At 38.2% G+C, this 22,849-nt stretch overlaps 5 protein-coding genes and 1 long non-coding RNA gene across 8 annotated transcripts in view; 4 read left to right on the top strand and 2 right to left on the bottom strand.

Annotated features, from left to right (window-relative positions):
- Positions 1 to 22,849, top strand: part of LOC146466827 (E3 ubiquitin-protein ligase TRIM71-like) — a 216,952-nt gene that overhangs the window by 152,152 nt on the left and 41,951 nt on the right. The window lies entirely within an intron of this gene.
- LOC146466828 (E3 ubiquitin-protein ligase TRIM71-like) overlaps positions 1 to 22,849 on the top strand; it is a 68,701-nt gene that overhangs the window by 3,901 nt on the left and 41,951 nt on the right. The gene's annotated exons all lie outside the window — the stretch shown is intronic.
- LOC146466834 (uncharacterized) overlaps positions 1 to 22,849 on the top strand; it is a 39,836-nt gene that overhangs the window by 12,211 nt on the left and 4,776 nt on the right. The window lies entirely within an intron of this gene.
- LOC146466837 (uncharacterized) lies at positions 1,655 to 3,966 on the top strand. Its single transcript, XM_085126806.1, has 2 exons — positions 1,655 to 2,368; positions 2,614 to 3,966. Exons 1-2 carry the CDS (start codon positions 1,874 to 1,876, stop codon positions 3,142 to 3,144), a joined length of 1,026 nt encoding a protein of 341 aa, XP_084982932.1. The 5' UTR covers positions 1,655 to 1,873; the 3' UTR covers positions 3,145 to 3,966.
- On the bottom strand, positions 5,852 to 9,734 carry LOC146466836 (intraflagellar transport protein 22 homolog; the record flags this gene model as incomplete). Its single annotated transcript, XM_085126480.1, has 6 exons — positions 5,852 to 6,649; positions 7,092 to 7,192; positions 8,293 to 8,391; positions 9,085 to 9,177; positions 9,403 to 9,485; positions 9,669 to 9,734. Coding segments are annotated over 6 exons (594 nt in total), but the record flags the coding sequence as incomplete, so codon positions are not given.
- Positions 9,956 to 22,723, bottom strand: LOC146466835 (uncharacterized). Its single transcript, XR_014867914.1, has 4 exons — positions 22,466 to 22,723; positions 21,068 to 21,130; positions 20,821 to 20,967; positions 9,956 to 10,001 (listed from the first exon to the last, which is right to left on the bottom strand). It is a non-coding gene; the product is annotated as an uncharacterized LOC146466835 (long non-coding RNA).

Here is a 22,849-nt window from a genome sequence, read left to right as displayed (position 1 = left end):
CTGAGTGATTTAAGTCCGTACTTAGTCGTATTTACTTTTGGTAATGTCAAGATTTTGTCTCCTCGAAGATTATAATTACTTTCCCTTAGTTCCACTAGATCGCGAAACACGGCAAAGGTTGTTATAACCAGAAATACATAATAACATATTTAAAATGAGTTAGCCGGCTACGTGGTTTACGGTCACCTCGCCACCAGGGAGTCTCGCCACCAACCAACTCGCCACCAAGAAACCACCTCGCCACCAGCCAACTCGCCACCAAGCGAAGCCTTCTGGCCACCAACGATGCACTTAATAAATCTAACACTAAACCACATAGAGTGTAAGTTCAGTTGCTCACATAAACGATCAGACTGTTCACGGTCACGATAGAGTATGATCGAATACTGCTCGTACGATCGATCAAGGCGATGAACTGTTTACATGATAGATCGAGTCTAGGTTGTTACTCCACGAGTGTTACTCGAGTGAAAATTCTGAGTACTGTTTATATTATCGATCAGAACGACGAGTAAGAGTATCTGTTTTGATTTCATCGCAAATATGACCGAGTAGCAATAATGACCCACTTACCTGTGTATATTTAATTTATTATTACCCAAATATACTCCGCAAATAATCTTTATTAGTTACAACTCATCGGGCCAATTAGTAGACTAACTACGATCGAGTTACTGCGTCTTTCAATAACATGCAGACTCTGAAGTTCAAGATTCAGCCAACCTTTACGCTATTCACCCAGCCGTCAATCACTGCTGCGAACCTCTAAGAAAACAACAACGCTTGGCTGAATGGGGTCGGGTTTGTGTGCTGTGATTGGTGGATTTCGATCCAGTTTCCCGAATTTGCGGCTTAAGTTTATTTTTTTTCTTGCACCCTTACAGACCTTACACTGTAAACCCACACACAATGTGGCCTAACATTTACTTTACCTACAAAGTACAAATTGCACGTATGTTTATATTCGTTAGAACAAGAATACCGTATTCATTCAATATTATTATGCGCCCACCCCCCCTTCCGCCTCCCAACAGAAAACAGTGAACTAAGAGGAACGTCAGTTGTGTTCGATCCGCACTCTAAATACAACCTTGATTTGTCGCATCATAGTAAACTATGATCGAGGTAAATATAAGTTAAACTCAACGCAGTCTTGTACCTAACTTTTTTTTCTCGCACGCTTTAAGCCCACGCGCCCACTCGTAATGTCTGAACTTAAACAAAACGATGTGTGAAGTATGTTAATTCGAGGTGAGAATTTTAATTCGTTAACACTTCACTTCAGGCTTATTGTTTGTCAGATAAACGATTTATCCAATCCAATTGCGTGTTTTATTCGAAATGAAAATTTTGATCCTAGGGAAGCGTATAAAAGGGGCACTTTATTGAGGGTTATTCATATCAGCTTAATCAGCAACCACAACAAGTCAAAATCAAATCGTAATCTTCAGTGCGTTCATTCCGAGTTATTCAGTGTATCGTGCGCCGAAAAGACCACCGGTGTAAAGCCTCAGTGATCCAGCGAGACGGTGCCTTCTTCCCGGGACTGCATGGCCACAACCACCCTGGTGAATTTGGTGTCCTGGCGTCAACCCAGATCCAGTCTCGCGTGAAACAGGTACAGTATATATGTAAATATGTTATTAAGCTAGCGTGAGGTCCGTATTGGAGAAATATTTCTTCTATGTAATGGTTGAACAAAGCCAATCTAAAGTTGTAAGTTTCTATTACACTGTTAATTTATATATTATCCTTGTTTTGACAGGTAGCACGAGAGAACTTGTTCCGGCCGGCCTCAGCTATTGTGAACGAAGTGTTGCTGGATGAGCAGATAGATCAAAATCCATGTCCTTCCCTCCCAAAACCAGAGAACATGGCAAGAGCCGCAAACCGACTGCGACAGCAGCTTCGACCCGAAGACCCGACCGACCTGGAGTTCGAGATCTCGGAGGAAAACATCCCCACCGGGTTCCTTAAGGCCGACATTTGCAGCCGTAGCAAGCGCCACTTGGTGTTCGCAGCCAATCAGCAACTCCAGCAGCTTGTCCAAGCAAAAAATTGGTACGTGGATGGCAGCCTCAAACTCTGTCGCCAGCCCTTCAGTCAGCTGTTTACCATCAACGCCTTTGTAAGGAGCGGCGAGCAGGCGAAACAGGTCCCTCTTCTGTTTGTCGTGATGTCCGGAAAAAGAAAACGGGACTACCGTGCTGTTTTACGAGAAGTGTTGAGTCTACTTCCCTCGCCACCAGCGGTCAGAAAGATAACTTTGGACTTCGAGCGTGCTCTCTGGACAGTCTTCAGGGAGTTGCTGCCAGACGTTTCCCTCCAAGGGTGTTTATTCCATTGGACCCAAGCGTTGTGGAGAAAGGTAAGCATCTTTATACATAGCTACAGAATAATATAACAGACACACACAAGTAAGAAACCAAAGAAAAAAAAGACGTATTAATCAGTAATATCTTAATTAAGTCTGGTGAATAAATGAGAATGATGTATTACGTCATTCTCATTTATTCACCTGGCTTAGCATATTTCGTCACATTATTTCCACTATGCAAAAGAATGTTGTTAATTACCTTTCTCTAACGGTATATTTTTCTGTTTTTCGATTAGGTTCAAGAGTTGGGATTAGAACCAGCATACCGGACCGACAGCCTCAGCTACAAGTTTATCAGAAAGCTGATGGCGCTGCCTTTCTTGCCAGAAGCGGACATCACGCCCATGTTCCAGCGGCTCAGTGACAGCGCCACCACCACTAGCCTCCAAGCACTTGTGCAGTACGTGGGAGACAACTGGGTCTCAAGTACAATGTGGCCTCCCTCCTGCTGGTCCGTCTACATGCTGCCCATAAGAACTAACAACGACATCGAGGGGTGGCACCACAGTCTTAATCGAAGAGCCAACAACCGAGTCCACCTTCCCTTCTACCTGCTGGTGGAGCTGTTACACCAGGAAGCTAGGCTCGTATCTATCCATATACAGCTGGTGTCTGACGGCAAGCTGTCCCGCATCCAGAGGAAAAAGTACCGCCTGTTGCAGTCTAAAATTTTCAAGTACTGGGAGGACTACAACGCCGACGAGATTTCAGCCCGCCGCCTTCTAAAGCTGTGTAGCTACATCAACGGCCCTTCTGCCAGATGCTGAACCAGATGCTTAACCTAAAAACGGCTCCTTTAGGAGCCACCGGCCCCCCGCGGGGGGCCACCAAATCTTCAAAAGTCATGACCAATACAAATTTGTGTGTTAATTGTGTGGTTCTTTTTTTTTAAGCCCTTTGAGATCAAAATACAAAATACGCTGTAAACATACAAGAAGCTAAATTGATCACAAGACTGAGATACATTCGATTGTTTTGCGATTGGTTCGGCAATCGAATATAATCGAAACTGAACATAACTTATTTGACCCGCAACGCACTGTTTGAAACTAAATTGGAATGAATTACAAAGCTCTTTCGGTCTACAGTTCGATTCTGTTCGATTAAAGAAGTGGGGTGAGTTTGAATATGTTCGATTGCCGAACGCAATCCAAATCAATCGAACGATTGGAGTACGATTACTGAACGTTCGATTGGCTCCGCTGGGCTGTTTACGAAAAAGCAATTAAGCAAGCGGTCAGTGAAGTTGAATTAGAGAAAGCTTACGAAAGCTTCAGTTCCAGCAAGCAAGTTCTCGATTTCTCACACTGAGCTTACAGTTTCTCGCTCTCGAGATTACAAGCACAACACAGCGAGTTTCGAAAATGCCGTCAGTAACTTCCCTAGACATCGCTTCGGTAAAGGTCGTAATATGCATACAGACAAGCGAATCGATGAAAATTATAGTCCCCGAACAGCTATTTCTCCTCGACTTATCAGAGAAGACTTATCAGAGAAGACTTCGCTTGGTGGCGAGTTGGCTGGTGGCGAGATGGTTTCGTGGTGGCGAGTTGGTTGGAGGCGAGACTCCCTGGTGGCGAGGTGACCGGATACCGGCTACGTAGACTGTTCGAGTGGCAGGGTATTCTGCAGCTTAAGCCAAAGCAGCGGTTTTTCATTCGACAATATTTTTTTTCTTTAACTGTTCACTGCTGTTTTATGGCTATTCTAAAAACCTCTGCAGACACAAATGCATAGAAATACATATTAATTAGTTAGCCGGCTACGTAGAATGTTGTTCGAGTGGCAGGATATTCTGCAATTTAAGCCAAAGCGGTTTTTCATTCGACAGTGTTTATTTCTTTCACTACTCACTGCGGGACAAAGCCGCAGCTTGACTCCTTGTATAAAAAATCTACATTGTTTACATACAATCTATGAAAATAATTAATATTTAAGCACTCTCACTTTTGAAGACCTTTTTTGTAAGCTTTCATTGTAATGCTGTATCTCTTCCTTTTCTCATCCATATCGTTCAAACACGTGTTTATAGCTGTTAGCGACTTTGGCGACCTCCCAAAAAAGCGATTTGAAACCTGACACTTCCGGTTCAATTTTCCCCACCCCACCCAGGCAAGGTCAAATTCCCCACCCCCGGGAAGGCCTTACCCGTCAAATTCCCCACTCCCGGGCACAGAAAATAGTCAAATGCCCGGGGTTTGCCCGGGGGGGGGGGGGGGATGTTGAAGTTTCGATTTGATCGGCGCATAACCGCTGCCTGGTCAGCTTAATGGTGAGGCACCAGACTGTTGTTTCCAGACTGGTGTAGTAGTCCAGCTGCAGTTTGAAGCCTGGACAGGGAGGGTCTTAAAACAACTTACTGGTCAGATTAAGCTGGCTTTGCCTCATCTAAGATAAGCACACCGTTGGGCCCAGAATGCCTTGTGCCCTGAGTGCTTTTATCTAAGGGAACAACTCCCATATCACCCATATCACCACAACTTGTAAAGTCATGGTATAATGTCAAAAAAAATTGTTTGACATGTAAAGCAACTATTGCTGGGAAACACCCTCATACTAAACGGTTGATAATAATAATAATAATAATAATAATAATAATAATAATAATAATAATAATAATAATAATAATAATAATAATAATAATAATAATAATAACTTACAATAGTGCTGTGAAAGGAAAACTTTGATAACCAGTATGTTTTAATAATTTATCCTCTCATATATACAAAACAAAATTGTACATAAATAGTTTGTCTTACTGATTTATTTAACCCCCTTATCCATTAATGTATTCAAAGGACCGAACATGTGCACAATGTCCTGATTTGACAGGAAGGTGGGTGGGGTGGGGAGGCAACCCCATCACTAAGCTAAACATAGAGAGGTCTTGAAAGAAGGCAGGCTGTATCAAGGATAATTATGCTAGTAAAAGTTCATCCCCATGGGATTTCAGCACAACAAAAGACCACAGCAAACAGAATGAGGAAGATTGAACATACTTTGTCCAATATGATATAGTCATGAAAACCCTTACAAAAAAGAATGGGTATCTTTTAGACATGTTGTATGCATGTTACATGCACATGCCACAAAGCTGTACCATTATTAATGGCTGCCACTTTGAAGTGGCCAATCCAACAATTTTCCACCTTGTTGATAAAGTTAAACCCATCACATGGCAGACTCTGATTCAGCTGCAGTGAATGTTCAAACTCATAAAACCCCAACTGAAGTTGCTCTTCAGACACTAAAGCAACCAGCCTGTGTATTTGTATTGTAATATTAATAGTGTCTGTATTATGTGTGGTAGAGTGTGTGTTTCTAACAACTTTGGTCTCCCTGGCATCAAGTTAAATGTCCATAAATATTATAGAGAGTTGCCTTGTTATGGATGAGCCATATTACTGACAAGTTAAATTTGCCATGTTATGGGGACATCCAATTACAACTAAGACAGAGTCTTCATGAATTTAGGTCTCACAAGAAAAAGAAAGCAAGATGCTGAGCTGTATTATAGATGATCATGTACTGTATTGCCAAAGTAGAGCGTTTTTGAATTTTACTCCCACTAGGAGAAGTTGAAAATCCATAACAGCAGAGCTCACAATGACATAATAGAGGTGTCCATATTACTGGGAGAGAGCCTTCATCAATCGTGTCTCTAAGAAAATATGGATGATTGCTTATTATTTTCAACGTCTTACTCTGCATGGTTGGTAGAAAGGACAAAAGAATGAACAACAGACAGTGTTCCCACTGGTTGAAAGTCCATAAAAGGGACGTGAAAAAAGGTCTCCCTAAGAAATACACTAAAAATAGATGGATATTGTATTTTGGATGTACCATATTACCAAGGTAGAGTTTTAATTAGTTATTGTCTCACTAGAATAAGTTAAAAAGTAATTCATAACAGAGACCTGCCAAAATAGAGGTGTCCATACATGTATTATGGTAAATGAACTTTTTATGACCAAATAAAATGTCCATAATAATGAGAGGTCCTTTTAAATGAGCAAGGAAACAATGTCTCATATTGTTGACAAAACTTTGTACACATAAGCTTTAGCTATATACAGTCACTAGGTAATAAATAGTTTCAATTGCTACATTAACCCCAACATCATGTGTTCATTATACTCAGTTCTTCCTGGTCTCGTTTATCAGTCCAGTTACTGATTACTTTTGCCAAAAAGTTGTGGAATTCATCCCTGACAGCTTCAGGTTCTTCATCCAGGTTTGTTTGCACACATGTCACTCTGGACAGTGATGAGGCTGTGTGAAAAAATAAAGATTCTTGAAACTAATATGTACACATAATAAAAAATTCTAAAACAGCAATTTAACAATATTGCAGATGAGTGAAGAGGTTAAAAATTGCTTCTCTGAAACAAAACTGTTTAACAATACCAGCATTTTAATATGTTCAGGTTCAATGTAGAAGGGAAAGGGGTGGAAAATACAAACCAGTAAGGTTGGTCTTTGGAGCAAGAGCAAGAAAGGTGGGATTGAGGTGGAGAGGGGGGGTGGGGGGTTGAGTAGAAAACTGTTTTGGCCCTCCATACCCTATCATTTCTTGACATAAAGGGCGTGGAGAGTCGTCTGTGACTTCAGGACTGTGTTTGTACAAAGGACTTGTACCTCCAGCCATCCTCTCACTCTAACCTGCACTGACCAGACCAGATTCAACTGCATTTTAAACAAAGAAACAACTTACGAAGTTGCGTTCTTGTCAAATCAGCAGCTGAAGGCCGGCGATGAGCAAACACTATGCACTGAGAATCCTTGAGGTTTTGTCCTTGAACAAACTGTGTGTACCTAAGAAAGCATAGACTGTCAGAGATAAATTTACACAACCTAATAAAGTCCACATAATAAACTTCACCCCATCATCCCAGTCTTCAACAAATTCTGATAACCTGACACAAAGGTGGTACTAACAATTCTCAATCATCAATTCAACCACAGCATCCAAATATCCTTTTGACACAATTTTCATTGCACTTTACATATGGTCTGTGGGACCATTACAGGATTTTAAATAATCAGCTTTACAATTTTTATTTGGTACATGAAGATGGCCTAACACTGCTACTGGAGAGAGACAGGTTGAGCCGAGTTACTTAATTTAAGATCTTTAAACAGTAACTGCCTTGCTAACGTGGAAATATATCAACTCTGTAGTTATGGATTAAGCTCCTTTTCAGTAGCCTCACCCCAACTGTGGATTTCCCTGCCACTTAAAATAAGATCTTGTGACAACTTGAATGTTTTTAAGAAAAACGTTAAGACTCATCTTTTTAGGAAAGTTAATTCTATAGAATTAAATACCACATTTAGACATTTTGTACATTAGAAATATTAGACCTAAATATGTAAATGTGTTTTTTTTCTATTATTTTTTTATTCAGTATTGTATGGTGTAATGAAATTTATTTGCTGTAATTGTAAAGCACGATTGGACATCGCTGGAAATCACGCTATATAAATAAAGTGTTATTATTATTATTATTATTATTATTATTATTATTATTATTATTAATAATAATACACATCTTGGGAAATATCACTTTAAGAGACACCACAGCTCAAGCCAGCTTTCATGTACCTTTAGATCAATAACAGCATTAACCACCCAAGGATGGCAACTGGAAGATGAATGCTATCATTTTGATATATCTGTAGGCATCACACATCACGTCTAGACACCAAAACAAGAGTTTCCCAGTCCTTGATGAGAGGAAAAGCAAGTCAACTGAAACAACATCTCTGATCTCATTCTAAAATCCACATATTTCTGTGTTTTATTTCCCTCATAACGGACAAGCTAACCACTAGCCTCTCACTATCTCTGCAAACATACAGTTGTTTAGATATCGGACATAGAGTAAGTATTTTAAATATCAATCTTTTCTCACCAGGTTTCCAATTCCTTATCGTGATTTGCTTGATCTGGATTATAGATAATTAAAACTCCATTGGTGTCCTTTTGGAAAGCTGGCCAGCAGGTAGAAAATCTAACAAAAAAAAATATTCTCATTTCTGGTATGAATAGTGAGCAAATGTTCTGAAACAAATCCCACAGGTTTCTGGTAAACAATCTCTATTACAACACATTACAAATATAAATTATACATAATTTCTACATGTGCATGTACATCTACAGTGTATAATATTTAGCTATCAGGAGAAAACACACATTCTGTAAGGGGCTTATGTGCCAGGACAGTGGCAGATCTTAAAACAATCCAAGTGATCTACAATCAAGAACAACACAACTTGAGGCAACCGTTACAAAGTACAATTGCTATGCTATTACTTTGCAATTTAGTGTGACCCAACTATCCACTTAAAATCCTTTAAAATCCACACCCTCCCCCATACAGTGTTTCCCTAAAGTGTACACATTCATTTTTCTTACTAAGGCTGAACATTGTAAGGGGCGGGGGTCACCAAACATTATCACGCTCACAAATTGCAGATGAGGCCAGACTAACTGGCACCATAATTTGTTCTACTGTTTGACAGTTCTAGGGATAAAGGTACATTGAATTCAATAAAATAATATCATCGTGTCTTGTTCTCTGAGGGTAGGTAAAACGGTTAAGTTTGTTAAATTCATGTCAAGTGACTATCTATTTACTGGAATGTAAAATAGAACTTAAAACTCTCTACTTAAAACAATGATAGTTTTAGTTGATACAACTCACTTGTGGTTCCCACTACTATCCCATAACTCCACTTCACAATTAGCTGTTTTTCCAGGTGATATTTCTATCCCATTGCACTCAAATTCTAGTATTCTGTCAGAGGAAAAACTTCTTTCAGTTAATGCCTACCAAGTTTCAAAAGAAGGGTATGTGACAAAGAAACAATTAAAATAACCAGGTTAAGTTGGTATAATTAATCTTTCAGTTTAGTTTATATGGTTTCCATGACACAACACAAATTTACTGTTGCTGGTTGATATCAGAATTTGCAAATTAAAATATCTATCAGCATTGAAACTATTAAACTTCATAATTTACCTGACACCTTGGGTAGGATGGTATTCTCCTCCTGAGGTTTCAGTAGCATCGGAAAGGAAATTGGAAATTATATTTTTACCGCTCTGCAAGGATCAAACAAACAGCCATCGTATGAAAATAAAACAACTACATGTACATGCATGGTTTATATGAAACAAGCAGGTATATACCCACTTTAACATCGTTTTTTCTCCATTTAAAATTACTAATATGTTTTTTACATAACATAGCACAGATATCCTTGTTCCTAAACGTGAAAAAAATACCTCACAAGGTCCTAACACGAGAATTTTCGCCTTGAACACTGTCCTGCTTCTCCGATCTGGAAGAGAAATAATGAGAGGAGATTGGGGCGAGTAAAGGAACGCCTGGCAGTTTGTTGTATTTGGTAAAAAAAAAAAAAAAAGAGAAATTACTTTATTTTCCGAGATTTTCAGTGGATAAATGACATTTTTGATAAGATCAAATTCTAACGAAATCGCCGAAAACCGCGTTGAGGCTATATTAGGTTTAAGTTACCAAAACTTTTCAGTACTGGAGGAACTCTTCTAGCCGTCGATGGACTTGTTAAAAATGCGCGCTTTTCGTTACGGTTTTTCCTCCTTAACATAAATATCTTATTACTGATAATTTTTTAAAGAAAATATCATTTTTAAATCTTAAAAAAATTTCTGATTGATAAGGTACTTAGTAACTATGGGAGTCTTACTTTAATTAAGTAAAACAAAAAAATGGTAAATTTCTGCCTTTTAAGAGAATTTAGGAATAGACTAAACTCTGATAGGAATTTATTAAACAAGCAAAGATATCGATGTTCATTAAAATACCTTTTTTCTCATAACTTGGATGGTCCATTGGATGAGCCAATCTAAAGTTTTGAGAGGTGCTTCGCGACATGACTTTCTTTCGAAGTGAAATTTTTTATAGAAACAAAATTAACCAATGTGCAGGAATATTCGTCCGATATTGATGCAGCGCAATTTGAATTGTCCTTGAATAAAATGGTATTCCTCCAATCATTTAAAGATGGACAAACTTTGTTAATAATTAACGAGTAAATTTCCACGATTATCAGCAACAATAGAAGTCATACTTCGAAAATGTAAATAAAAAACTAATTACATGAAACCAATGTATGGGGATAAAACCGAATGTGTACTGAGGTTTTAGGTCGATGACTAAAATAATACTAAAAATTAAACATTCTGTTTGTCTTCAGAGGGGAGGGATACTCCGACAAAATAGACACATGTAAAAATAGCACATATTACTGACGCCTATATTCTACGCTTGTGAGTTCTAATAGCTTTTAATAGGTAAGCTAGGCTAAGTAGCCAGGTACGAGCGCAAGATTTGCATGTCGCCATAAAAAAAAATCTGGCAATAAAAACGTCGAGGTCTACTGGCCTATGTTTGTTTACCCATTTCTTATGATTCTAAAGACGGCAAAACTAACGCTTTTTCGAATAAACCCCACAGAAGAATTTTATTTGTATAAAGTTTTGAGTGTTGTTTTCCAGTTTAAGAGTATCAGGACGAGACTATTAAATGCTTCCTAGCAAACACGATGGCTAATTTCGAGACTGAAATTCAAGTCTTGGTGAGGCTAGCTACTAAAGCTAGTGTTTTTCTCGTAATTATAAACATAATTTTAAACAGCAGAAAAACTAAATAGTTCTTCTCAACAATTTGAAAATAAAACACATTAAATTAACGCCAGCATAAACAGAAAAATCAATCAGATAAAAGACCTTCAAATTCAAACGAAAGCGGCCTCAGAAAACAATGAAGCCTTGAACAGGATTCAAACTCATGACCTCTGTAGTCTACAGAATTAATATTAAGCCAAGCGGCGGCTGGGACAAACAAATGAAAGTGAACTGTATGAATATTCAGTAAAATATATGATCTTTCAAATCTTTCACTTAAATAAATTAAGAAAAAACTCATTAATATACCTCAACTTTCTGATAATAAGAGCTTGGTTTAGCTATGAGATAATGTTGTGGAAATATATTAAGCATTTTATACGGGAGATCACAACGGATCGTTGCTTCAAACAGGGTTCTTCCATAACCATACTGCATAAATCTTTACAACTGAATTCGAAGCTAGTCAGTTGTACATCATATCTACCTTATAATTATCTCCGCCATCTATCAGTTTTTTATAAGATATCGACACAGATACAGTACTCAAAGACTTTTACTCAAAGAAAGAGGTCTGCATTGTTATCCGAAATAACTACGCAAAATAATTGAGATCTGATAAAATTCAGGTACTGCACAGAAATATTCTATATTTGGTTGCAAAATATCAATAATTCAAAATGCCTTACAAACCTACCCTCAGAAGATTGAGTTTCCTTAAACATCTTTTAGTTCCTTTTTAAGCTGAACAAGTTTTGCACTTTTCAGCTCAGTTTCAACGAAACTTTACACAATCTATGATGTACTATTGATATAACACTGACGCACTAACTCTGTTTTAACGAGTTCTTGGAATTATTTGTGCGAGTTTTTAAGACATGACTTTCGGTCTTGTCAGTAAGGCTGATGGTGTTGAAAGCGTAGGGGCTTGCCTCATTTAGGGCTTTGTTAGCAAACTGGCATAAAAAACAATACGTTGACTTTAAGTACAAAACAACTCATAAAGTTTAGAAAGAAAAACAGCCCCACTTTGACAGAACTCACAATGTTTCGGATTTCCTAATGGACAGATCTTTGTTGGTTGTTAATGTGAAAAAGTTAACGGTACACACTTTGTAAGATTATACATTTATATTCAATCGTTTTTTGTTTACAAAGTAGACCTCAGAGTTATTAAAAGTACTGTATTTTGTGCAAGGGTTTATAATTAATTGAATGGGAATCACTTGACACAAGGCAGGTGTGATAAACCATAATTAAACACTAAGGTTTGGCAACTCTCACAGTTGTGTTGCGTGGCAACGAAGCAGGTTCTGACACGTAATATTTTAAAGCATGCGTATTAGCTTTAAACGTCTCCAATCGGTTCCTGGGTTGAGTTTGTCATAGGTTAAAGTCCTTGCTGCGAGAGATTTTCCTCCGAGTACTCCAATATTTTTCTTTCTCCTCAAAGACTACCATTTGCAAACTTTAATTCCATCCGGGCAGTGAAGCGTGGGAAAACGCATGCGGGCAAGTGACGCTGGGTTTTGGTTTAAATTCTAACTAGTTGTGAATGTGGCATGAATATTTTCAACCAATCACAGAGCGTCACAAAGCAAGGCAACTTAAGAGAGAATGTCTGTGAAGACCGCGTGAGATCAGTAGAATGTGGCACATGCTTCAAAAATTCAAAATCTTCATATTTCGCTCAGAGATATCCTATGATAGGCCAATAAACGTGATATATTTTTTTTGTTCAAAGCTGGCTGTATTTTCAAGAAAATTCTCAAAAACTGTAACGGGCGCCGACCGTCATAAAATGGCGGAAATTAGTGCGTCGAGTAACAACACAAGAACTTCGCTCGTGTAAAGGGCAAAAGGAAGCACGGTTTTTTCAAATTGGTATATTTGTGTAAGAGACATTGGCAAATGATTCAAGTCTAAAACCAGGATTGTTTACTAAACTGGGAATGCACGGCACGAGTTTGAAAATCACCAATATTTCATTGTTTAAAAATCTCATTTTGGAGCAGTTTTTCAATAAACGTTTTTCCCGTGCGGTATAACTCAGAAGCGCTTGAAATTAAGGCTGTGATTAGTAGAAATAGTCTTCTTTTCAAGGATATAAAAATTAGTCTGGGGCTCTTAACTTCTGCACGGAAAAAACACGCTCTATGTCGAGAAAAATCACAAACTCCACTTGTCAACAAACACAAATAATCGAATTAGAGTCTGTTATCGAAGCCAATATTCCAAGCAAATCTTAGTGTTTAGCACCGTATTTGATTTAAAAGTCAACATTACAAGTTTACCTTGCAAAACTTGTGGTTGTAGATTGCTTTTCATCGCCACTCTCCCTTCAAAATTGTTACCTTCCCTTCGACCATGTTTACCAAAGCACAAGTAATCAACAACCATACGTATGACTCCTGCATGAAACATTACAGTTCCTGACAGATTCAACCACATTTGAGTCTCCACACAGCTATAGCAAATAAGGTAACTCAATTGTACGATTAAGAACGATGATGCGATTATCTATAGTCGCAGAAGAAGAAATTTTGCAGCCCGAAGACGCACACAAGAGGAATCGCCTGTAGAATGCGACGATCATGTTTGTCACGCAATGAGACCGAGCGCGCAGGACACCCAACAAAATTAACAACCAGATTATATTTTTTCCGCGGCAGTTTGTCTGCGTCCGACTTCAAGCCCCTAGCTGACATGGTACTAAATCTGTTACCAGCTTTTTATCATTTAGGATGGGATTTTTTAGTACAAATGTTTTACAAGCAGATGCTTTGTACATCGTGCACGTGCAGTGGACAGAATGGTACCACTCGGGCTGGTGTCAAATGGGCACACCATGTCCAGGTTAATAGCCCGGCCTTGCCTGACTTAATCGACGAGACTGAAACAACAAAAGAGAACCGCATTTAAAGGCAATTACAATTACTTCTTTACGATAAGAAAGTTCGCGCTTTATGTAAGCTACGCTCAAATAAATCAACCATTTATTAAAATCATCTTTTACATTATTCAGATGTACACTACCCGCGTTTAGCGAAAGCTATTCAAGGCGGGTAGTGTAACACGGGCCGGTGGTGTAAGTGTCGCCTGAAGGTTAGCCTAACAGTGGTATAAATGCCACCAATGCTTTTAGCACTCAGCTTGTAAGGCCAATGAAGAACACACTTAAAGCAAAAAGCAGATAAGAGCCCGGAAAACGAATCTTATTGCTGGCAGATGCAGCCTAGACAAAGTGACTGAATCTTTTTCAGGTAAGGCTGTTTGCGATGAACTGATGTGCCAGTGACATGCTAAAAGACAAACAAATGTCCTTTAGAAGGACAACATTTTCAATGCCCTTTGTAAGATCAGCTAGGCTTAGCTTGAGCTACACAGTTCCATATGGCCGATGAATCCGGATTTATTGCAATTTACAGTCACGGCATATTCCTACCCAAAGCAACGATAATTATCAGGATAACTGTGCTCCTGAAAATAAAAAAACAAAACAAAAAGTATCTAGAATAATATTAAGCACCGCAGGGTTCTAACCACGGCCGCACCTATACTCATGGTCAGAAATATTTAGAGAAGACGGTTAGACCCTCAAATGGTTCGGATGGCCACGTTGAAATTTTTATGGCGACCCCGTCTCCAATTTGGAGATGTAAAATAACCACTGTAATGTGCCCTGGATATGACCACTCTCAGTACCAGCAATAAGTCTGAAGGGCTTCTGAGGGAATAAAATGAGACTACAAAATTGTGTAACTGTCAGAGTTCAGTTTATTTGAGAGAACTTAACGGAGTTCTTCACAGATTAGTAGCTACGGCTATAAAAAGTATCCATAATAATAATAATAATAAAAGCATAAGCGTTGCATTTATAGTTGGATTTCCAGGAAAATAAGCATGTTGGTTTCATTTACGGAAAAAATTTAAGTTCGTGATAAACATTATAATTAAATTATCGCACACCAAAAACAGGCTAGTTATTGAAAATGCGAGCTTCTTCAAGTATATGTTAATTTTTTTCCGACTTACGGCTTTTCGCTCAGTTTGAAAAATAAGACACAACTTTTAAATTTCATATTGACCTTCCCCTAACATGAATTAGCAAAACTACGTCGCCTTACGGGAAAATTTGTACCTGTTGGCTCTGGTACGTCTTAGATAGTCTCCGAAAGCGCCTTGTCAATACCGCGGTCAGCCTTGCGCGATTTCCCTTTGGCGTAGCTCGATAAGGTATCGTTGGGAACCTCTCCACCACCCAATGCCCAAAGAGGAGGGATGAACTGGACAGATGGTCATGCCCGAAATGTCACAAGGTGCAGTGAAAATTGAAGCCCGTGCAAAAATTAAGTTGATCTCCGACTCAACATCACTTACGCCGACAGACTGTGTGTGCGGAGATGCTTTTTTCCACATGAAAGCAACGGGAGGATAAGGGCACTTTTTTTCTTTTGCTCGTCTTCGTTTATCTTGGGAGCACTGTCCCCCCTGCTAACCTCTGAAAAGAGCAATTGATATCCATTTCATGTGGTATCCGGAAGGACAACGTGGCTGCGCGATGATCTGTTTGTTTAAAATTTTTGAATGACGCGATGGTCATTATAACATTAGGATTGGTTCACATTTTTAAATTTGGTTTTCTTTAGTGTTGAGCGCTCCCGCTTTTCCCTTCCCATTATTTTATTACTTCTCTCCTTCTTCTAAATTTTACATTTGTTTATTTCCTTCATTTCTTCCTTTGTTTGCTTACAAGTTCGTTTTCTTTCTTTCTTTTTTTCTTTCTATCGTTCGGGCTGCTTGTCTGTCGGTCGGTGGTTCTTTCTTCCTTAACCTATCTCGTTCTTTTTGGCGTTTTTTCCATTTGTTTTAAGAATTTTAGATCACAGAGTGTCTTTTTTAACAAACCAAAATTATTTCCTTATCCGCAAAACTTGTGTAACACCTGAAGGAATATTGGTAACCAAGCCTTCCTTGTAAGGAGTGTGATATGTCATTGCGTGACATACAAATGATATGCATGGATTGAAGAAGTCAAAACGGCAGTGTCGCTCAGTAAACGAAAATCTCGCTCAATGGTCATTTTTTACGATGAAACAAGCTCAGTTGTACGTTAGAGAAAGATAGCAGATATGGTGTATTTGAAACTGCGAAGAATAGCGCCGATGTTTGTACAAGAGCCACCCAGGTATCGTTCAGATAGCTGTTGATTTCGTAAACTCGCTGTCAGAGGGAAGATGGTAATTTTGAAGAGAAAGTAGGAATGAAAACTAATCTACAGCCACTGTTTTAGCAAGGTAAACTTGTAATGTTGACCTTCTAATCAAATAGGTGCTAAGCACTAAGATTTGCTTGGAATATTGGCTTCGATCACAGAAACTAATTCGATTATTTGTGTTTGTTGACAAGTGGAGTTTGTGATTTTCTCGACATAGGGCATGGTTTTTTCGTGCAGAAGTTAAAAGCCCCAGACTAATTTTTATATCCTTGAAAAGAAGACTATTTCCACTAATCACAACCTTAATCTCAAGCGCTTCTGAGTTATACCGCATGGGAAAAATGTTTATTGAAAAACTGCTCCAAAATGAGATTTTTAAACAGTGAAATATTGGTGATTTTCAAACTCGTGCCGTGCATTCCCAGTTAAGTAAACAATCCTGGTTTTAGACTTGAATCATTTGCCAATGACTCTTACACAAATATACCAATTTGAAAAAACCGTGCTTCCTTTTGCCCTTTACACGAGCGAAGTTCTTGTGTTGTTACTCGACGCACTAATTTCCGCCATTTTGTGACGGTCGGCGCCCGTTACAGTTATTGGTAATTTTCTAGAAAACAAAAGCAGAGCTGAACATAAGAAATACACCACGTTTGTTAACTCATCATAGAGTATGTCTGAGCAAAATATGAGGGTAGTTAATTTTTGAACCCTGTGCCATCACTCACTCGGTCATGAAAAAAAGGCGCTCTTAACTTCTGACACTCAGTAGCCTCCTTCTCCTTTTAAAATACTCAAATTCAACTTGATATCGAGCTCCAAAGGACACAAACAAAACAAATGAATAAATTTGTTCATTCAATTTCCTTTAGGCCTCGTTTTGAGAGGAGCCTATGGAAAGTCGCCCTTTAGCTGCTAGAGCATTCTTTTCTTCGTCTCTGAGGCATATTTGACGCGCATGAGCGGTGACGTAGCAGGACGCCGGTAAAATACCCGGCGTGACTTGCGAGAAACACACCACTGACTTGTAACGCGGGTCACAAGTCCACTTTTGACAGAAATTTTTACAGTTGCTTTTTGTTGTTGCTTTTGATTTTTGTTGTGTGTTGTGTGTTTGTCCATTATGTTTTTTTTTTCAATCAATACATGTAAGACCAATTCTTAATATCTAAGAAAGCCTGCGCTAACAAGCTTTCTGGGATTAGTTTTTTTAAATTGAAAGCGAGAATGTTGAGGCAAAGTGGTCGTGGAAATTAAACGGAAGAAGACTTTTAACACAACATAATCACAAAAACTCTTGTTAGTGTCAGCTCATCAAAGAAAGAAAAAAAACCGGTCAATTTGAAAAAATTAATACTTAGAATATGGTGATAACTGTTTAAAGGGCATCTGGTGTATCTGGCAATAAACTAAAAAAGCGCCGTTTACGTAAGTTTAATTGACCAAATTGCTCGGCTCTTTTACGAAGAGATATCAGACCAAATAATTTATTGAAGACAATCGAGCTAAGCCAACACTGCACTAACAATAATTACGATCTGACATCCTCCCTTCACAAAATATGCAAATTTTTCCAAGAAATATCCTAGCCGTCAATTTTTAAGAGAACAACAGTTTCATTTACACGCTATTGTGTTAAAAAATTAGTGCGTTATTTTATTTCTGTAAGATATTTTTGCACTTTTTTAAAAAAAGCTTTCGGACATTAACTTCCATAATTTGAAAGGAGAACATTGAGTGGCGATTTTTCGTTTGGGAGTTAAAAAACATAATAAGAATGAAATTAACTGGTTGTATCTAGCATAATAAACAGCTGTGAGCTTTCATGAAATTTCGAAAAAGTTGATTTATTAATTTTGAAATAAAACAAAACATATAAAGAGTGGTCATAAAAAGATATAATTTTAAAATTCTTCATTTCTATGGTTTACTAAAATCATATTCTTTTCTAGCTAGCTGGACAATTGAAAGTCAAAGTTGTAAAACTTTAATAGCATATTATTTTTCATAAGCGCTCATGAAATAGATCTGGATTTGTTCCCTTTCTTGTGATGTTCAAAAATCAATATTATTCGGAAATAAATGTAAACGTCCCTTTAGTTTTGTTTCAATTTCAGCTTCTGACCAACTGATCATAAGATCAAAATAATATTGTTTCCCTTAGTACAATAAAACCGGAATCGCTTTGAGGCATTCGGCCTTGTGAATACAAATCAAAGAAAGTTACAACCAATTTTCCAACATAGGCGGAAACTTACTTCCATCTCTGGGCTGTTTTTCCGGTCTGTCTTTCCTTTTCGATCTTCCCGAGCTAATTTGATCACGATGTTGCTCGGGCAGTACCCGAGAATGTTTTGGTTTTTCACTATCTGTTGAAGGTTTCGCCGACATAACGAGATGTGTTTGCAAGAGAAGCTAAACACTGGCGCCGAAAGGCGACGCATAGATATAATTATGCCAGTTTTTAGCCCTCTTTACATATCCTACCGCTATTTTGACATTTGATTTAATCAATCGTCTTCTGCAATATGATCAGTATAAAAAAACACGGCGGATATATTATTTTTGGAACATTTCATTTTATTTGAATGTTAGGAGTGTTTATTTAAACCCATTAGCTCAAATTAGTAGAAAGCAGGTAAGACTTTACAACCATTTGCATGTCTTAATTTCAATATTTCGGGGTTTTTTTGCATTTTATTTCGAGCGCCATGTCATTTAGTTCCACGCATTTGTCAAAAAGAAAAAGATAAATCTGTTGGCCGGTATCAGTGCACGCACAGGCTGGGCTCAAGAGTTTACGAGCACCGCGTTGAGTTTCTTTTGAGGTCTTCTTTCATTTCATTATATGTTTGTGAACTCGTTATACGAAAATAAGAATTTTGGGAAAAGAAAACAAAAACAACAAAATTTAAACAAAAAGTGCAGAATTCAGTCTCATGATTAAGTAAGTGTCTAAAATCGCCTCGGCTAAAAAATAGCAAACTTTGAGGACAAATATAAACTGAGCTCTTTGTATACATGTATACCAAATGGAAACTACCAAACTATTATTGGCAAACTGGCGACAAAAGCGCGCTTGAAATCTAGGGCAATTACTGGAAATGAAAAGGAAATAGAGATTTTATTCCAGTTGCGCTCGTTGGGTATGGGATTATTATAGCCAGCACAGCGCTATACGCCTCTAGTGGCTATTTGTCATCTTAAAGTCAACACGCGCTCGCAGAATTATTGCTAAGCACTGATTCGGGTTTGAGTAGCCAATCAGAGTGCGAGAAGCACACTATCCATGACTTGTTGTATACTAATTGAAACTACATCACTGGCGAGTACTTATAATAACTATTATTAAAAACTGGATCATTGTATAATGCAATTCCAGGGATTTGATTGGCTTAGCGGCCATGGTATATGAGCTATTATACCATGCCCGAGGATAGGGATCATTAAAACGGTCTTCTGGTTGTTCTTCCTAAGCGAAACCAGCCACAACTTACAGTATTTCTTGATTGTTTTTAATAAAACAATTATTCCACTCGCGCTTATTGGATATGAGATGATTATAGCCAACTCGGCGCTTCGCGCCTCGTTGGCTATTTATCATCTCATATCCAACGCGCGCTCGTGGAATAATTGTTAATTAGTATATACCACACAAGTGAATAGTACTTTTCGCGCGCGCTGATTTGCTAGCTCGGAGGTGATTAGCCAAGAGGAGAAACAAGATGGCTTCCCGTTACGCCACGGTTACTTAAGAGGAAATTATTTCGATAAACGAGGCGGCTGTTAAAAAAAAAATACATAAAAAACAACAAAGTTTGGTTTGACGGCATTAAATTGTAAGTTATTTAATCTTTTCAACCTCATCTTCCAAGGCGAAAAATGAAAATACAATCCCCTGTTTACGAAAACTGCCGAGCACTAAAATTACAATGAAACATCTAAATTTTTCAGCTTCGTTTCAACAAAAAGACGAGTTTCACAGAAATATTGAAGAAATGACACTGTAGGAACTAAACAATTGTCTCCAAAAGTTTTATTTGTCTACAAGAAAGCGAGACGGAACTTTCTACAACAAGAAATCGCTTACCGTGTGGCGCGCAAGAATTTAAAATTTCGTACCATTTGTCGGTATATTGTCAGAAATAAAATAAATTTTTGGTCCGCTTGTTATTCAGCTTGTGTGGTATATACTAAAACAATTATTCACCTCAGTGTCGGTGATTTAAAAAGACTGTGTGCAGCTTCTTCTGTTGAGCAGTTTTCTTTTGAATGTTTACATTTTAGGATTTGACAGCGTAAACAAAAATACTTTAAAAAAATACTACTCGTGCAATAGCTTTCCTTTGAATGGTCACGCTTGACAGTCTGGCGTGTGTGAGGCTCTCATACAAGGAAGGGATGGAGTTCCAAGCCACTCTCGCGTTTTTCATTACTATTGACACACAAAAATCGTAGGCACTGAGAACGAGGGTTTAAACGTGTCATCTTTGGCTAATCTGGCCATTCCCAAGCCGACTTAGATGGCGTATGCGCGCTCATATCACATACCTCCAGATCTTCGCCTTGTGTGTTGTTCTTCGTAACTTACGGCTGAAGGACGCCGCTGTTCTTCGTGAGTTCGGCTAACTACCGACGGCCGTCTTTCATCTTCGTGACTTGTTCGGCTGGCTGCGGAGAGACGTAGGGTCGTATTTCCTAGGAAGAGAGAGTTAAAACAAAATTTTCTGCCCTTTGCTGTGATAGGAGGATTCTTGTCTTTGTGAGCCATTAATACTGCACAGGTTACCCAACTTACCAACGGGGTTTGCACCGCTGCTCCTACGACGTCGGAGCTGATCTTCTGTGTTGGCTGGGAGTCCTGTGTGAAAGAACATTTAGCCTCGACGCAGCTCATATCAGCATGCAGTGCGTTATGTTGTGCGCAGGCGTCTCCTATTTTCTTTCAAAGCGGTCAAATAGGAGACACTTATGCGGACGCTAGCAGGATACTTGTCACATGAACCTGTTTCAATGAGTCTTCTTTAGCTCAGTGGTAGATCGAAATGCGGAAACGAGAGTTTGTAGAATTTGCATTGTCTTTTGTATTTCTCTATCCCGACCAATTTACTGAGTTTTTTCTATAGGAACACAACAAAGCCATCTATTGACGGCCCTCAGAATTACACATCTGTGCCGTAAGATAAAAACTGTATTACACTGTCACAATTCATAACTGGATGTGAATGGTATTCAAAAGTGCCAATTAAGCCAATTTGGTTTTGACATAGCGCGTTATTTACGATAAAAAACAAACAAACAAACAAATATACAGAAACAGCACAGTACCCGGACTCGTTCTTTGTGGACGATAGCAAGCGAGCTCCAACCATTTTAAAACACGTTACCAATTTTAACGTTTCGATTCTCGGTCAGAAATGTACCCGCTTGCGTGCACTCCAGAATTGAAAGATTTTTCTCATTTTGTTCTCGCCAATAAAAATAAGGCTGTAGTTTTGTATTGAAAAACTAGAAACTGTGTTTACAATGACAATCGCAAAGAAACAAAAGCACTGGATCCTGTAGTAAAGGACGGATCAAATCAGCCACAAACTAACTAACAAATAAAACAGCAAAGTTCACTTATCTGAGTTGGGAAATTAAATATTCCAGCGGGTATTACAGATAATGACTCTAAAGGCAACAGACGTTGAAATCAGGAGGATGCAACTTGATATTATAATAACTTAGGCTAAGCGATACAGTTTAAGTTGTAACGTTAAAAAGATAAAAACAACAAAGCAAAACTACAAACAAAAGTTACAATTCTAATTCTAACTCGTTTGTTTCTGTTTTTGACGCTTATATCTCAAAATAAATCCTGAATATGCTGGGGATGTACCTTAAATATTCGGTAACGCTTTAACAGTTTCACAATTCCAGTTAGTCCTCATGTATTACAATTATGCATGCATGATTCTGTTAATTCTGGAACAAACTAAAAATGAATGGTAAAACTCTTATTCAGGATCGTATAATAGCCAGCTTGTTTAGCGAGCAATTTGGCTTGCTCTTCTTAATTCGACTTGGTCGTCACTCGATTGCAAAATACCGTCAATATTCCAAAAATATATATTTAACAATACTTCACACTGAACAGACTGAGGGTAATAACAAGACAGTATTTTGCATTTGTCTGAAAGAATAAAGATCATACCATTTGGGATCCTGGATTCCATTTGTACTTCTCTGCTAAAAAAAATAATCACCTTTCGAATTGCTTCTGCAGAAGAAATTATCAAAACTAAAATTGAACCACAGCAATCTTTTTGTCACAAAGGCCGAATGATAAATTTGTTTATATTTCATAAAAGACGAACTAAAATTTGCATCCATAATTAGGCAAAAGTGTCGGCAGAGCAGGTCCATTGTCGGAACTAAAAGGAGATCGTAAATGACTTTTATGTAAAGAATCGATTTCTTTACCCAGAGATTTGGCCGTTGATTTGTCCCAACATTTTGAGAACACTGGCAAATCTTTTATGAGAGTTTTTAGCGATTGACTACTTGATTTACATACATCACCGGCTGAGTTTACTGA

Source organism: Pavona decussata, unplaced genomic scaffold (genome assembly GCF_977016875.1).
Source record: "Pavona decussata unplaced genomic scaffold, jaPavDecu1.1 SCAFFOLD_140, whole genome shotgun sequence".
Classification (NCBI taxonomy): Eukaryota; Metazoa; Cnidaria; class Anthozoa; order Scleractinia; family Agariciidae; genus Pavona; species Pavona decussata.
The sequence above is the reverse complement of the archived record's forward strand: the minus strand, read 5'-3'. Positions and strand labels throughout refer to the sequence as shown.

Bases quoted from the DNA above. Each gene is read 5' to 3' on its own strand.
- LOC146466837 (XM_085126806.1), top strand. From the start codon at position 1,874: ATGGCAAGAGCCGCAAACCGACTGCGACAGCAGCTTCGACCCGAAGAC. The intron at 2,369-2,613 runs GTAAGCATCTTT...TTTTTCGATTAG, and splicing joins CCCAAGCGTTGTGGAGAAAG to GTTCAAGAGTTGGGATTAGA.